This window comes from Brienomyrus brachyistius, unplaced genomic scaffold (genome assembly GCF_023856365.1).
Source record: "Brienomyrus brachyistius isolate T26 unplaced genomic scaffold, BBRACH_0.4 scaffold319, whole genome shotgun sequence".
NCBI classification, from domain to species: domain Eukaryota; kingdom Metazoa; phylum Chordata; class Actinopteri; order Osteoglossiformes; family Mormyridae; genus Brienomyrus; species Brienomyrus brachyistius.
The window spans coordinates 1-17,560 of NW_026042594.1; the positions used below are offsets into that span (position 1 = coordinate 1).

General features: G+C 43.4%; 1 protein-coding gene across 1 annotated transcript; it reads left to right on the forward strand.

Moving 5' to 3' along the window:
- Nucleotides 1–141: 141 nt before the first annotated feature.
- Nucleotides 142–16,935, forward strand: LOC125728560 (intersectin-2-like). The gene is made up of 12 exons (XM_049005456.1): nucleotides 142–172; nucleotides 3,980–4,101; nucleotides 4,328–4,434; nucleotides 4,809–4,992; nucleotides 5,324–5,422; nucleotides 13,940–14,107; nucleotides 14,330–14,542; nucleotides 14,795–14,913; nucleotides 15,049–15,131; nucleotides 15,837–15,920; nucleotides 16,045–16,218; nucleotides 16,778–16,935. The coding sequence occupies exons 1-12, from the start codon at nucleotides 142–144 to the stop codon at nucleotides 16,933–16,935; spliced, it is 1,542 nt and encodes a 513-aa protein (XP_048861413.1).
- Nucleotides 16,936–17,560: the final 625 nt, after the last annotated feature.

Genomic DNA, 17,560 nt, shown 5'->3' on the forward strand with positions numbered 1-17,560 from the left:
CATCACTACAAGGCGGGCAACGAGGATGAGATGAGCTTCTCCAAAAGTCAACTGATCAATGTGCTGAACAAGGACGATGCTGATTGGTGGAAAGGGGAGCTGAATGGCGTCGTCGGCTTGTTCCCCACCAATTACGTCAAGATGACCACGGAGTCCGATCCCAGTCAACAATGTAAGTTTAATTTTTTTCCCCCCCCAAGTAATATTTGTTTGTCTTGTTGATAGTTGCAAATGTCTTAAGATACAAGTTTGCAGCCTAGTGTTTCATGCTGTTGGCAATAAATGAGAGAGCGGTAGTTCCAAAATCTAAGGTGGAAAGTGACCTTCGGGTAAAAGTTGACCCACGTTACAGTGCCCACCTGCATTGTATGGGTCTCTCAAAGGGCTGTTCTCCTGCTGACTGCAGCTCTACCAAGGCTACGGTTTGGCTTCCTGCTTGGGTCTGACTTTCTGAACAGAAATGGTTTGTGTCCAAAGATGAATCGAGAGAGTTTGCAGTAGCTGTGTGCTGCAGGGGAAACCTAAACACAGATAAGAAATGATTCATTGGTGACCTCATGGGAGGCCTGGTGATGTGAAGTAGGGCAGTTTGAAAGATACTACCTGGTATTGGCAAATGTCTTCATAAAAAACCATGATGAGAGGGTCGATGAGTTTCCACATCATGGCGTGCATACTCTCTCTTCTGCCATCCGCCTATTAGGACTGGGTTTCTTCTCAGAGTTGTGCTTCAGAGAAGCACTCCTCTCCTTCCATCCATCCGTCCACCCTCCTTACACTCTTCTCCTGCCATCTTTCCCTTCTTTCCCCCCCACCTTTCCCTCCATCTTTCCCTCTATCTGTGTTGTTCTTGTAGGACGGCATCGTTGCCTCTTCCTCCACAGCTTCTCAGAGCTGTTCAGATACCCTTTAGGTGCTCCATATCAGTCAATGCTTCCTCGCTGGATAGGGCCTGCCTTCTCATCAAATTCACTTTCTTTTACTTCTGCTTTAATATTATTATTATTATTATTATTTAAATTTTTTTCCTCATGTGTTGAAGCAGGTCCCACACACCTACCAGTCCAACAGCAAGTGCCCCCCTCTGTAATTTTTATATTCATGTTTTTAGTCTTTAAAATTGTTCTTGCTTATGATGCAAAGCAATTACAATGCCAGTGATAGATGCTGATGCCATATTTAAAGTATAAAGCATATCATTTAAACAGCTTTTTGGGAGAGCGTGAAGGTATGTAGAGTCATAGTCATTAACTATTTAAAACATATTTTTCTTTCAAAAATGGCTTTTTACCCTAAGTGCAATTGAGTATCCTAACTTTTTTTTGTTTGTTTGTTAAAACGTCTCTCACTGACAGTTATATCTGAATGTTACTGCGCAGATGGAAAATCTGGGATAATCTGTGCAGGCAACGGTGCGTTTACGCTTAGCTTGTAGTTCAGTTATGGGCTACGTACCGTTGGGTAATTGCATAAGTGTGTGTGCGTGTGTTCACAGTATGAATTCACATGTACACAGACACATGCTTTCCATTGGTAGGTTTTTTTTGCCAACCCCATGAGTGCAAACCTAACCCTAACCCTAACCCTAACCCTGCTAACCCTAACCCTAACCCTAACCCTAATCCTCTCCCTCTACGAAATCCCATGGCTTTAGCTATAGTACTGTGCTCAGTGCTGGTCAACCCATTAGGTGACATAGGCAGCCACCTGGGGTGCCATCTTTTGGTGAGGCGCTGCCTTAGCCAGCCAATATCACTTTGTCGCAGACAGGGGGCCCTGGTGGTGTAGCTTGCCTACGGCGACACATGAGCTTCAACGATTACTGGCTGTTTACGTACTTCTTTAAGTACTGTGTTTTGCCTATGGGTATAGTGTGTAGAATATTCGTCATACATACCTAGACTAAGGGGAAACCTTTGTTGCCTTACATGTAGTTGTGTATTTTGAGGGTGTTATTTGTTATAATGTATGGAGTGGAAGGGTATTCAAGCAGGCAGTCATACACTGGTTGCAGCCTTCATCTTTTCCCTATGTGGGGGTCGGTGAGCCATTCGAGGGTCAAAGTTCTGGGTCCTTGCTTCACTGTTTGCTGTTTTTTCCGAACACTCGCGGCGGGCTTTGGTGGACTTTGGTTTGCCCTGTTAGTGCCCCGGTGCAGTGTCTGCCGCTTTCCCGCCTGAGGGGGTTTGGACCAGGATGCTGTGAGTTTTCAGCTGATCTGCCATAATACTGGAAATGTTTTAGAATATATTTTTTTTTGCTTTAAGTGACCTTAGGGAGGTAACGTCAATGTAAATGCCCCCCCCCCCCCCACCAAGATGGAGTGGTTAATTCAGGTAATTATATGCATAACCTTTAACGAAACAAGGCCTGCTGGTGTTTAACAGTACATGTTTTGCGGTTTCTGGGTTCTAACAAGTTTAAAAACTAGTTATAACTAAGATACATGTCTTTATTTAATAATAATTGATACTTTATTGAGCCCTATGGGGAAATTCTCTTTACGCCACCCCCAGTTTGCTTTCTGTAAGTGACAGCAAGCTGGCCGCAAAGGGTAGCCACCCATAGCAGCATCCAGGGAGCTGGGGGTTAAGGGCCTTGCTGAAGGACCCGCAGATGTACTGAGGCTGGGCGAAAAACGAGGCTTTAGCCCACTGAGCCTCACACTTTGCTTTTTCATGCAACTTAAAATGAAAATCTGCCTTGCAGTTAGATACCATTGATTATTTGGTTATTGATAAAATTCAGATGTTAGATGGGCTAATTCTTTTTTTGGTCACTAAGGTTTAGACTCTGAAGATTATCCTTCTGCATGGTGCCTGCTGACTATTTGGTCCATGCCAGTGTAACTATTAGCCAGAGGTAAATTCATGTGTTGACAATGTCCTTGGAACAAATGCTAAAGAATCGTATTACTCGGTTAAGGATAAAAATGGCAGATTTGGTGGTTTATAAAGTGTGGTCTTTTGCTCTCACATCAGGGTGAAACTCTCTGTGCCTCAGTGTTCAAGAAATCATCACTGCTGCGGCACTTTGTAGTAAAACTACAAGCATTTTGAATGTAACCTGGTTTGCCCAGATTTTACTCTTAGTTGTATTGACTTATTTTATTTTATATGAAAGTGCAGTTTAATGAAAAAAAAATGGATGACTGTGATATTGTGTGCTCAGTCTACAATATGTGTGATTACTTGCAGTAAGGCATAGAAATGTCTGAATAAGGTATTTAACAGCTGAAAAATATCCTCTACTTGGAAAACATTTTGCAAGCAATTAAAGGTTTGCTCTGTTTATGCAAATTTGCAATCTGTTTATGCTGCTGGCAAGAGAGATGCATTTTGAATGAATCCCTTGCATTAATTGTTAAACAGTCTATGCAGTTTGAGGTTTCATTTGGCCCCACTGGGAATTTACCCACAGTGCATTGGCAGTAGTCAAGTCAGTTTGTCTGTGTTAAAGTTCCCAAGCTGTGTTACTTTGAAAATGTGCTTCAAATTATACATATGTACATTTATCGTGAAAATAAAGGATTTGCTTAAAAAGCACCTGCTTTTTTTTGGCAAGTCATTGTCTTACACAAGGATGGTGTGAGGTTTGGTTATTAGCGTCTAATATATATATATATCCAGGACCAGGTTATTCAAGAAGCTAAGCACTAGGATGGTTACAGTCCCAGGCAAAATGGGTTCGAGAGAGGAAACCTGGCTGCGGTTTTTAAGGCTTGGGGATGAGGCTCATGCAAAAAGGCGTATTGAAAGTTACCCAATGGAGTTTCAGCGTCTGCGCGCATCTGAATTTTCAGCAAAAGGTAAGACGGACGGGAGGGTTGTTCTCGCGCAGTGACTTAGCGACAGCTCCGGGTAGCGGCTTCTCAAGCCAGTGGTTTAGCCACATGTTTGGGGCCACGCAAGACAGCTGCTGACCGCGGCTGCCCCCCCCCCCACTCCCACCCCCACCCCCGTCATCCCCGACCCTGCAGGGTGTGCTGACCTGACCAGCCTGGACACCATGAGTCCGCAGGAGAGGAAGCGACAGGGTTACATCCACGAGCTCATTGAGACGGAGGAGCGATACATGGCTGACCTTCAGCTGGTCCTGGAGGTATGATCTGCAGTGGGGCCCCCGTGAGGTCTTTGCACTTCAGTCTGCTTTAAGCATTTGCAGTTTTGAGTTTTTATATTCTTGTCATGGATCTCATGTATAGGGCTTTGAGTGTAGGTTTTTGTGCCAGAACATGTTTAACTTATTTTCCCTAACATTTTGTTATCCCTCTTAACCTTTACTAACCCTTTCCAACTTTGCCCGTCTCTCATTTTTTTTTCTCCAGGTGTTTTACAAGCCCATGTCTGAGTCGGGACGCCTGACAGATGTTGAAATGGCCATGATCTTCGTCAACTGGAAGGACCTGATTATGTCCAACACCAAACTTCACAAGTGTGTCTTTCCACAAGCTTGTTTCTTCTTGGTAGCTGAAATTCTTGGGAATGAAACGTGATCCGATGCTGCCACCTTGCTCTAGGAATACGAACTGCGAGTATCGTGTCCCACAACAGCAAATGTCATAGGCAGAGTGAAGTCCCAGAAATAGAGAAGTGCCAGGAAAAGGAATTATCTATGCAGTCGATGGATAATAACAAAACAGGCTGCACAGTTTTTGCACTTAAAGATCATGGAAACTGGAATGTTTGTTGAGAATGGCACTGGCCAGCATTCTGTTTTTGAAACTCACCTGAACTTTTACGAAGAAATTGCTTGGTACTGGACTTGGCGGCCTTTGCGGTTTTGGTGATTGTGTTTGTGAATGGCAGGGCACTGAGGGTGAGGAAGAAAACGGGTGGCGAGAAGATGCCGGTGCAGATGATTGGGGACATCCTGGCCTCGGAGCTCTCGCACATGCAGGCCTACATCCGCTTCTGCAGCTGCCAGCTTAACGGTGCAGCCCTGCTGCAACAAAAGACTGACAAGGAACCCGAGTTCAAGGACTTCCTCAAGGTGAGGAATGGTGGGCAGCAGCCCTGGAACAAATGGGAGGGGTAGATAGTTCATTGTTAAAGGCTGTTCCAGAGCGATCGGTAAGCGGGAGAATTGCAGCCGTCCAAATGTCCTCAGTGAAAAAGCGGTAGCGGGTTAAATGGATGTTGAACTGTTCTTTGTAATTCATTTCAGAAGAAAATAAAGATATCTTGCGGGCCAATACTATGTTCTATGAGACCTCTGGACTCAACTCTTCTAAAGCACCTAGACTGAAATTTAGAGTGGTGCTTTAGATAAGGACGTAGGCTAGGGTTTCTGACTCCTAAGTGTGTGTGTGTCTCTCTCTCAGAAAATCGCTACAGATCACCGGTGTAAAGGTATGCCACTGTCCAGCTTCCTGCTGAAGCCTATGCAGAGAATCACCCGCTATCCACTCATCATAAAGAACGTAAGTCCTGCACATTGTCACCCGTGGTCCCTCCTTCAGTGTGCGATGTGGGAGGCATGACGAATTAGCCTCATCCAATTTGCCTTGGATTTAGCTCAATTTGGGTTGCTGCTACGTATGACTTTGCCCTGCCAAAGATGCAGTTCGTGTCAATTCCTTTGGGGACCAAATGATAATGGTTGTGACCATCATCATGGTCAGCAAATACAAGAAAGAATGTGCTGTTTTGCTGGAGTTAAATACCAATGAAATGCAAAAACTTCAGGCAGAAGAGTGAGTGTTGGGGAAAGCGCCCAGCGTTTCCACCCCAACTCCACATTTACGAGACACACACAGGTTACAGTTTTACTTGCAAGGGTACCCACACTCTCTGCAATGCAAACTACAGCAGAATGTGTTACAAAGGGTGGTTCCCCTTGGCTTCTTTATTTATAGTCAATGGGGGGCGCAAGAGAGGGAAGTGAGATTCTTATCTAAGTAGGCAGCTGTTAACCACCTACTTAGAGTACAATAGCTAAGAGTATGTGGCTAGAAGATAAGAAATAACGTATACATATATATTTACACTCATTGCTGATCATACAGAAATGATTAACAACTGTTTCTTCAACCTAACAGTCCCTCCTGTTTATCATGACAGTATGATCAGAAGCATCAACATTGTAGAAGTTGCAAAAGCACTTTAGGTACAACCTTCATTTAGACCACATTGTCATTATCCTGGAAAACATTTAATTCCGTTTCTTCAGGTCCGAGCCCTGCACGGGTGCTTTCGGCTCGGCCGTCATTATGAATTATATGTCTTCTTCATCGCCATCGCTGGAAACAGGCTCTGTCTCTATAGTTTGGGTAAGGGAGAGAAACATTGTACTGCGTGTCCGAAAAGCAGCATTAAGAGCTTGATTAATAAACATTTTCAAACATGGTATAACAGTAATAAAACAACAGAAAAATAAAATGAAAAACAAAAGAAGAGGTAGGCATGTTTTCATCAGTATTGACCACCATGTTCCTGTAATAAACCAGTCTAACCAGGATGAGGAGGACTGCGGTCGACTGTCCATGGTCATCACTTTTTGTAAGTTTCGGAGGCGGTCTAAGGCAGATGTCATATTGGGTGAGTGCACATTGTCAGGAATGTAAGTGCAGCACGTTTGGTTCAGGAGGACACATACTCCTCCTTGTGCGGCTGTCAGTAGGTCTAATGCCATACGATTCTGGATTACCATCTGTCTGGTTATGTCTAATTGTTCATTTTGTTTTTGGTTAATCAGTATCGAATCATTCATAAATAGACCTAGTCTATAATTTAGAGTTTCTACGCGTAGCATGAGTTTTCCAATTCCTAGCCCAGGGAACAGGGCCAGCATAACTTTACTGCCTGTTCCCCACAATTTATGTTCAGCGGGCACGTCGGTTCCCCACACACTATCATGGGGTTGTATTGATATCGAACGCCTTCTCCTGCTTCTGAAGAAAGTTTTACTTTCCTGTGCTATCAGGAAGGTGTGATCTGAAACAAAAATAAGAGCGCACACTCCAAACCAGTTCGGTGGTAAGACAAAGTATGCACGAGGTCCACACAACCATGCTACTCCGTCCACCCAATATGTTCCATTACTGGGGCGAAGCATCGAAATTGGAGATCCATACATGCTGTCTACATATGTTAGGTTACAGTTCGTGGTGTTTCCTCCTATCCATCGCGTACCATTATCTTGCTTAAAACAAATGGCATGCTGATATGTCAGTGGGTCTCGGTCCATCAAGACAGAAAAAGGAAGTGAGACATTAGTTTTAGCAACAGCGAAGTCTACCCAGAAATCCTGTATACAGGTACCATTTTGAAACCCAACGTCATCTGGGTAGTTTCCTGTAGCCTCCTGATACTTAATTCGGACCACTGTCATTCTATTAGTCCCAGGTATAGTTATGTTCACATCTTCCCCTGCTAGCGAAAATATAAGGGAAAGACGGCTCTGGTATCCTATTCCTGCGAAAGAAGCAGCGCACTTGGCTTGGGATATGTTCATAGCTTTACCATACACCGTAGGTCCTTCACTATGAGTGGGCATTACTGAACAAACATAGCAATTTGTCACATTTTTCGCTGTTACAGTATCATGTACATATCGGTACCAGTAGTTTTGCATAAATGGATGTGAGTGGTCAGCGGGCAACGGGCGTAGATGGAAGTCATCATGGGTCCATCGCCGTAGGTGCTGTAATGGAGCTGGTGAGAGCCAGGACAACCATACAAGTCCTACAACAAGAATGACCCCTAGAGTCACTTTACCACATCCCCACCCTATCAGGGCCATCCTAAATAGAGTGCAGCTCAGTTGTTTTCTTCACCGGGTTGAGACAACAGCACCCTATTGGTTACTGTGCCTTTGTAGCGGACTTCCACTGCTACTCTGTTGCTGAGGCCTCTGATAAGGGCTTGATGGGTTTACAGTGACTTTTGTGTATCCAGGAAGGTCGTTCTGCGATCTTTACTGCTGTTGGTGTTGTGAGGAGGACTTGATAAGGACCGTCCCACCGAGGTGTGCTCCAATCTTTCCGCAACAGGACCTTGACCAGGACCCAATCTCCCGGCTGCAAGTTATCCTGTTGAGTAGAAACAGAATTTACCGGCAGACTACTGGGGCTATGTTTTTGTTGTGATGTTAGTAGTTTACGCATCCAATCAGCCAGCGTATTTTCTCGGTCTGCTTTTTCTATGTCATTCATTTCAGTTGCTAGGGGAAATGGTCTACCATACACTATTTCAAAAGGTGTTAATCCTGCAGGAGTGGGAGTTATTCTCATCCATAATTTTACTAGAGACAAACATTCTGGCCACGGCCTTTTTGTCTCTTCCATTGTCTTTTTTAGCCTTGTTTTAATAGTGCCGTTGGTCCTTTCCACTAAGCCTGCGCTCTGGGGGTGATACGCACAATGATTCTTAAGCGTAAAACCTAATGCTTGTGAGCAAAGGGACATAGTCTGATTTACAAAATGAGTCCCATTGTCTGATCTTATAATATGAGGTATGCCATAGGTAGGGAAATAATGGCTTACCAAACATTTTGCAACGGTCATTGCATCACAATGCTTTACAGGGTATATTTCTACCCACTTAGAAAAGGTGTCTATAATAACTAGACAGTATTTCTTTCCTTGTGACCAAGATAATTCAATAAAATCCATATGTACAACTTGAAACGGATACTCAGCTGTGGGGAACTGGCCACGTTTTGGTCTGATGTTTCCTTGTGCATTGTGTTTACAACAAATTAAGCATGTCCTACAAAATTGTTTTGCATAATCAGAAAAATTTATAGCATAGAAATATTGTTGTATGATATGTACCATCCCTCCTGTTGAGACATGAGTATTTCCATGGCTCACCAAAGCAGCTGTTTTGTATAAATTTTTTGGTAGGATGGGCTTGTCATTCATATAGTAAACTTTCTCTCGTTGTATTGCTCCTCTTTTGATCCAACTTTGTACTTCTATTTTAGGAGCATGAATCTGTGCATCACATAGCACATCGCTATCTATAAAAAGAATGTCTGCCACTGATAAGGTAGGTTGTTTCAGTGCCGCTTCTTTGGCGGTTTTATCTGCAAAACTATTTCCTGCGGTTTCTGCAGAGTCATCAGTCTGGTGTGCTTTGCATTTGCACAGTGCAAAGTGAGTCGGTAAATGCACAACGTCTAATAATCTAAGTAGCAAATTCGTATGAGTAAGAGATGTGCCCTGTGATGTTCTAAAACCTCTATTTTTCCAGACTCTTGCATGGTGATGGACAGCTGCAAACACATATTGACTATCAGTGTAGATAGTAAGTGACTTGTTCTTGAACAGTTCACATGCCCTGATCACAGCATAAAGTTCAGCCGCTTGTGCTGAACAAGTAGAAGGGAGTGCATTGGCTTCTAACACTTCAGTAGATGTAACTACAGCATACCCAACTTTATTTTTTTCCATATCATTTTTTGATGCTGAGCCATCTACATAAACAACTTCTGATCCTGGTATAAAAGTTTGCAGAATATCTGCTCTTGGTTTTGTTTGTTCTTCTATTGTTGCTTTGCAAGAATGTGGCTCCCCATCCTCTGCGGTAGGGAGAAGCGTACTAGGGTTCAATAGGCCACACCGCTGAAGTTCAATGTTACGTTGTGAGAGCAAAAGTGACACTAAGGTAAGATGTCTTGTATGTGTTAAGAATGGAAGCGGTGTCTGCAACAAGATTAGAGACACAGAATGAGGAACTTTAAGTATGAGGGGGTGACAAAGTACCAATTCTGCTGATACCTTTACTGCTTCTGCAGCAGCTGCACAGGCCTGTAAACACTGTGGAAAGCCAGCTGCTACTGCATCTAATCGTTTTGAATAGAATGCTAACGGTCTCTCTTTTGCTCCGAATGGCTGTGTTAATACTGCTTTCATATAACCTTGATTAGCATCTACACATAGGGTGAATGGTTGTTGATAATCTGGTAGAGCAAGGGTCACATTGGTTTGCAACATTCTTTTTAAATTTGTAAAAGCATTTTCTCCGTCCTCAGTCCATTGTATTTTGTCCTTTAGAGTCATCTCCTTCCCGTATATTAAATTTTGCAAAGGTTGAACTAGAAAAGCATAATCTGGTAACCATTCTCTACAATAATTGCATCTGTTGTTTAGTCTGTGGTTTAGGTGCTTCCTGTATAGCTTGTTTCCTTATCTCTAGCAGCGAGCGACCTTTTTGTGAAAGGTTATGCCCTAAATAGACAACTGTCTTTTTGCAGTACTGCAACTTCTGTTTAGAAGCTTTATGTCCAGTATTGTATAAATGCTGAAGCACAGTTAGGGTAGTTTCTTTGCAATGTTGTTCTGAATCTGCTGCTATTAAGATATCATCCACGTATAGTAATACCTGACTATGTGATGGTATTTCACAGGTACTCATAGAGTATCTAAGGGCCATGGTATATACATGTGGGCTTTCAGAAAATCCCTGAGGGAGTCTAGTATATGTATATTTTTTCCCTTTATAGGTAAATCCAAATAAATGTTGAGAATCAGGGTGCAATGGTACTGAGAAAAATGCATTACTAAGATCCACTACTGAGAAGTAGCTTTTATCAGGAGTCAATGAGTTGAGCAATAAGTGTGGGTTAGGCACGTCTGGTGCTGCATGTTGCACTATGTTATTAACAGGTCTTAAATCCTGCACCATGCGCCATTTCCCTGTATGTCCCTTCTGGACTGGAAAGATAGGAGTGTTGCAAGTGGCTTCAGGAGCCTCTCGCAATATTCCTGATGCTAACATGTCTTGCACTACAGGGGCTATACCTTTCTCTGCTTCAGGTTTTAATGGGTATTGCCGGACGGTGTTCTGATTTCACAGTTACTTTGTAAGGTGGGAATCCCTTTACCAGCCCTACATCAGTGGGGGAGGACGACCACAACCCTTCTGGAAGGCGATCTAGATCTGGACATGATCCCTCCTCCAGGGTTGAAAAAATTTGTCAGGTTGGGTCCTTTAAGTGTGTGGTGGGAGTGGTTTGAACTCTCCATCCCAAAGGAAACCGCCACACATTGTGTTTCTCATCATAGCTCCAACAGGAGCCAGATACGGGTTGGTAGTCATTGTAACTGTGCATAGAATCTCGTAAGAACATCTCTACATCTCTCCACTGCATCTGGGGTGGTTTTGAAAGAGATACGTGTGGTGTTCTCTCTCTAAATACAGCTTGTTGCTTGTTAGATAAAATGACTGAGGCTGCTGAAAACCCAGTGGTGGGGTTAACATACATATATTATACAAGTGTCTTGGAGGGCATGAAACGTTTTGTCATAGACATAATCTGGTCCAAGGGTGTCTTTGTACCACATAGTGACGTGTAAGGCATCGTCAGGCATGAACTGGGCCTGTCTAGGGGACTGCTTTTCTCTAGTTTTCCGCAATAATTCTCGTGTCTGTGCAGTTCCCCCTAGGTCCAGAGACCAGTAATATTGTGGTGTTGTGGTTCCTTGCACAACATAAGCTTCCTCATTTACGATTGCTTTCATGCCAGTGGCTGTGGCAACCACGCTAATGCCCATTTGTACCATAAGGTCTCGACCTAACAAGTTAACAGGACAAGAAGGGCTTATTAACACCTGTGCTTGACATTCAAGTCCAGTTTCCTTATCTTTTACTGCAACTGGGTTTGTTAACTGATGTCTGTCTGTCTGACCTCCTGCCGTTTTTATATTTATGACTGATGAAGAATATGTGACTCCGGGAGGACTGGAGGTTAGGACAGTCCTACATGCTCCAGTGTCACACAGACATTCATATACTTTGCCGTTTATGACTAACTTCCGACTTGGCAAGGTTTCCCACTGCCTTTCTGCTAATAACTGACACACTGCTTGTAAATCTATTTCCTTATCTAAAAGGTCTTGTAAAGTGACCTCCGTTTCCTTTCTTAAAATCACCTCTGTTTTGCCTCGGATGGTGTCGGTAACAGGGGCCTCCGAGGGGGGTCATTGATCATTGTTTTCAATGGAGTTTGGGTTATATGGTTGTTTCCCTACTCTACAATTCCTAGCTAAGTGTCCAGGTTTCCTGCATGTCCAGCAAATGTTATCTTGCTGAGACGAATTCCTGTAATTGTTTCTGAAAACACCTCTCCCCCTTCCTCGGCCTCTTGACCTTCCTCTGAATCCTCCCCTCCCCGGAGGATTCATTTGCACTAACGCTACTACATCTGAGGCGCTGAATATTGTGTCTGTCTTTTCCTGTTTCTGCGCTCTCTGCGCGTGTTGGGCATATTCTAGTGCTTGTTGGACTGAACCAGTATTCTGATGTACCCAATGTTTGTCAAGATATTTTCGCAATTCGGGCTTTAGGCCTGCGACAAAAGCTCGTTTTAGCTGTTGTTGGTACACTCCTACTGCCTCTTCATCAAATGGGATCCCTGAGTTTCCTCTAAATACAACTCTCATTCTATCCATAAAATCCTCAGGTTCCTCTCCATCTTTTTGTTTACATTGCGCTATTCTGCCATAATCTGCTCGTCTCATAAACACTATCTCTATCCTTCCATGTAATTGTTGCATACTCTGTTTTCTACGTACATCTCTTAACTTACTTTGTTCCAACCATGCATCAGAAAAAACATATTCTTTTTTTCTGTCTTTACCTTCTTTCTTATTGGTAGTCTGTAACATCTCCAGTTTTAAGTTTAGCTTTTATACAAAAGTCTGTGAGCTTTTATATATATCTGGAGTGTGGAGTTTTCCTTCAAACCCATGTTTTTTCCTCCATCTACTTATTTGTCCTGATCCTGGCTTATATCCTTCCATAAACTTCTCATCTCCCTCTAGTTCCATTTGTTTACTTTGATTCTTCCCCATTGTTACCTTTTAATGGATACACTACAAAAAATAAAAAATCCTAAAAGCAAGTATCTGGCATGAGACCTCAGGAGGACACTAACACGGCCTTCTACTGCTCCCTATTAGAGCAGCGGTGTTAGTTTTCAGGGATGAAACCCGTCCTTGATCCTTCAGTCACCAGTATGTTGTTGCTTTTAGGGTGGATCGTGTAGGTTAATCTAAAACCTATAAAAACACATCCACATACATCAATATATATATTTCCAACAACGCCTACTTTCTCTCCCGGTTAATTTCGGCTAACCTCAACCACATGCATGTCTTGGCCACCTACTTATTTAGGTGCCGTATCTCTCACTTGGCCACCTACTCACTTAGGTGCCGTATCTCTCACCTGTATAGTGTGCTCTCTGATCCGTCACCGAGGTCCTTCAGACATCACCAGACGTCGAGCGCAGTTCTAACCACCGGCCTGATGACGAATTCACATCACAGGTCTTTCTTGCACCCGACTTCGAGTGGCTGTCGACAGACTTCGGTGTCGCTTCTCTCGGCGTACTGGAGACGTCTTCGGGGTTCCTCGGATCCGGCTCGAAGGACCAAATTCTATGTTGGGGAAAGCGCCCGGCGTTTCCACCCCAACTCCACATTTACGAGACACACACAGGTTACAGTTTTACTTGCAAGGGTACCCACACTCTCTGCAATGCAAACTACAGCAGAATGTGTTACAAAGGGTGGTTCCCCTTGGCTTCTTTATTTATAGTCAATGGGGGGCGCAAGAGAGGGAAGTGAGATTCTTATCTAAGTAGGCAGCTGTTAACCACCTACTTAGAGTACAATAGCTAAGAGTATGTGGCTAGAAGATAAGAAATAACGTATACATATATATTTACACTCATTGCTGATCATACAGAAATGATTAACAACTGTTTCTTCAACCTAACAGTGAGTATGGGTATTGTGAAATGTTGGATGTCAACTGTTACAAAACGTGCTGCACCAGTTTATTTATGGATGGATGGATGGATGGATGGATCTGATTAACATCAAACCGCCAGTAACTTCACTCTACCCTGAACTCCACAGTCCTTGTCCAAAGACAGAGTTCATTCTTAGGCAGGTCCCAGACCTATTTCCAAATCTCCTGCTCCCCAGATTCTCGAGAACACTCCAGAGAATCACTTGGACCATGGACACTTGCGGGAGGCTCTGGACAGGGCCGAGGAGCTCTGTCTGCAGGTCAACGAGGGGGTCCGGGAGAAGGAGAACTCCGACAGGTTAGAGTGGATTCAGAGCCATGTCCAGTGTGAAGGCATCACTGAGGTGAGCACATCTAATGCAACTATATCACGAAGCTCTTGTCTATAGCCTGGGTTTTATATAATCTACAATATTCCCTCCTGAAGTTCTTAACAAATGTTTGTTTACATGCACAGCCTCTAACAAAGTCGTCTACAGAGTTAATCCTACTACAAGTTAGGGTCTGGATTTTTGCAGCTTTCCTACAGTTTACTGGACACTTCCAATTGTTCCATTTCCCTACAGAACTTGATATTCAACTCCTTGACCAACTGCCTGGGTCCCCGAAAGCTGCTACACAGCGGCAAGGTCTATAAAACTAAGAGCAACAAGGAGTTATACACCTTCCTCTTCAATGACTTCCTGCTGCTCACCCAAGCAGTGAAGCAGTTCACCTCATCAGGGACGGATAAGCTCTTCAGTCCCAAGTGCAACATGCAGTTCAAGATGTACAAGAACGTGAGACTCTTTTTCATGCTGGGGAGTAATGGAGGGGGCTAGCAATACCAGACAGTTACATTTACGGCACAAAATCATACATTGCGTTTTAAATGAACTTTTCATATCCATACAATTCGGAGTAGAACTTTCTAGAAAGAGGTGCCATTTCCTTAGTTGTATGTTTAGCCCATTTTTACGGGCTTTCTCTACTGTGTGTACTTCCAATTTAATGCGAGTCTATGACCCGATTTTGGTCTTCTATCCAACCAGCCCGTGTTTCTAAATGAAGTTCTGGTGAAGATGCCCTCCGATCCGTCTAGCGATGAGCCAATCTTCCACATCTCCCACATCGACCGTGTTTATACTCTCAGGACAGAGAACATCAATGAGTGGGGAAGGAAGGGAGTTAGAGAAGAGACTAAGGAGAATTGAACAAGGAAGCTGTGGCTTCAGTCCACAAGGAGGCTCCCTCGGTGTCCTGTTCTGGTAACAAATCAGGTGTTTCTTCTTATTTAATCAATCAGGACTGCCTGGGCGCAGAAAATCAAAGCTGCTTCAGAACATTTCATAGAGACTGAGAAGAAGAAGCGAGAGAAAGCTTACCAAGGTGAACTATTTTATTTGCATTTAATCCTTTTCAGTGTCTTAGCATAACCCTTCAGTCCAGTTTGATTATGTAATGGTTTTATTCATCTGTCTACAAAATTGCTTGTCCTTTTCCTATTTAATTTAGTTATATGTATGTGTGTGTGTGTATATTTATGTATCTGTAATATAAAATCCTCTAAGTCACCAGTATATATTCATTACCCTATTCAGTGTTTCAGAACCCTGACCCCATGTTTTAGTCCATGTTGGACGTTTCACAGCCAGAACCTACAAACCCCATGAGCAAGAATTTGTTTCTTCCAACCAGTTGAGCATAGAGAGTCAGTCAAAGGCTACTCAACTGGTTTGTAAAAACAAAATCTTGGTCTGAGTTTGTAGCTGAGCACTGGTTTTTCCTGAATTTGAGTTTCCCTCTTTTACACAGCCTGTCCTTCCAGTGAACACATCCGTTGCAGTTTAAGAACCTACTACTTTCCCTTTTGGTTGCTGTACAGTCTATTTATGCAGACCTTCATTACTGAACCCTTGATAACCCTATCATAGACTGCAGTGCCCCATTAACTACAGTTTTTTTTTCCAGTTGCTGTATCTTATTTCTGCCAATTCCTTGGGAGTTCCTTGCATCTTAACTTCTTTATTATGAATCTTATTTATTGTTCCTTGGTCTTTCGACTCATGCATCACTTGCTGTATGCATTTCCAGCTCGTTCCCTGAAAACCAGTGGCATTGGCCGCCTGCTGGTCACTATTTTGGAGGCCACAGAGCTCAAGCCCTGCAAGCCCAATGGTGAGGGTCAAAGGTCAAGTCCTATCTCCCGAAACTCCAGCCGCTAACCCCCTAATGCCTTGTACCTCATGTATGGCTTGATGGTTGGGTTTAATGGTTTTTTTTGATGGCCTACACCCTCCAGGAAAGAGTAATCCATATTGCGAGGTGACCATGGGGGCACAGTGTTTCACCTCCCGGACAATAAATGACACAATCAACCCCAAGTGGAACTTCAACTGTCAGTTCTTCATTAAGGACCTGTACCAGGATGTTCTATGTGTCACCATCTTCAAGAGGGACCAGTTCTCTCCCGATGGTTAGTCCTTTCTTCAGATGTTTATTTCTCCTCTTTTTACACGTTGACACTTCCTGAAATTCGTCTTGGGAACAGTTCTGATGTTAAATGTGCTGATGTTAAATTTCCCTTAGAAAAATTTGGGTGTCATATTTGAAGTTTCGTCTTGTTTTTTTTTTTTTTTAATTTAACTTTTAATTTATTTTTAATTTATTTATTTATTACACGTCATTTTAAGTTTCTCCATGGGGTATCACTGTGGTTTCATGCTTCAGGGTTCTGGTTCCATATCCTCCCCCTGGTTCTGTGTGTGTGAGTTTGAACATTCTCTTTGTATTTGTACGGGTTACTCCTACAGCCCAAGAACACATACAGATGAACTACGTTCTCTACTTTATGCCCTGGTATATTCTGCAGTCTCACTGCAACCCTTCTACTAGATAATTTCTTTTGTGTTTGACCGTTTATTTCTTTCCCCCCCCTATTGCTTAATTTCTTTCATTGTGCCACAATGGCCTGTGTTCTATTACTAGCGTTTGATGGTGGCCGCTTTCATCATGGCTGCTTGTATCATTGTTAGACTTCCTGGGCCGCACTGAAGTTCCTGTGGCCACCATCAAGAAGGAGCTGGAAAACAAGGGAGCAGCGACAAGGCGCCTGCTGCTGCACGAGGTGCCGACAGGCGAGGTGTGGGTGCGCCTGGACCTGCAGCTGTTCGACCAAAAATCTCTCAAATGAGGCGACGCGGATTGGTGCCATGCCATACGCCCCCCGCCCCGCCCCCGCCTCCACCCCGCTTCCCAAGACAAACGGACAGAGCTGAGGCTTCCTGACGAGATGCTCATTCCGATCCCCGGAACCAGCGGCAAGCATCAGCAGAGCAGGTTCTAGGCTGATGCCACGGGCAGTCCGGCTCCAGCACAGACAGGGTTCTGCCATGTTCACTCGCCAGGTGGCGTCTGTGAGCTGAGAGCTGTATGCCAGTGCTGCTGGAGACCGTCTGGACTCCTGAGTACTTCTGATAATGTGGACGTTTGACACAAATGCAAAATATAGGAAAGCCCTTTTGGGACTGATTATTGTTTACCACTGGATATGGTAATATCTCAGGTTTTTGTTTTTCCTGTCAGTTGTTTATAAAACCAAAAATATATTATGTCAATATCTTATCTTATTTTAATTATACAAATTCGGTACCTGTGAGACAAACCAACTTTACCAAGGAACAAATTTTTTTTTTTTTTTTAAAGAAAAATCTTCCCTCACTGAAAGCAAGATGGATGTATGCAGTGTATGTTGTACTGAATACTAACACAGGACTTTGGTAAAACTAAGTTTATTACAAGAATCACACTACCCTGTA

Excerpts from the sequence above, each read along its gene's own strand:
- LOC125728560 (XM_049005456.1), top strand. The coding sequence starts at position 142 with ATGACCACGGAGTCCGATCCCAGTCAACAAT. Across the intron at positions 14,543-14,794 it reads AGTTCAAGATGTACAAGAAC|CCCGTGTTTCTAAATGAAGT; the intron begins GTGAGACTCTTT and ends CTATCCAACCAG. Across the intron at positions 15,132-15,836 it reads GCGAGAGAAAGCTTACCAAG|CTCGTTCCCTGAAAACCAGT; the intron begins GTGAACTATTTT and ends ATGCATTTCCAG.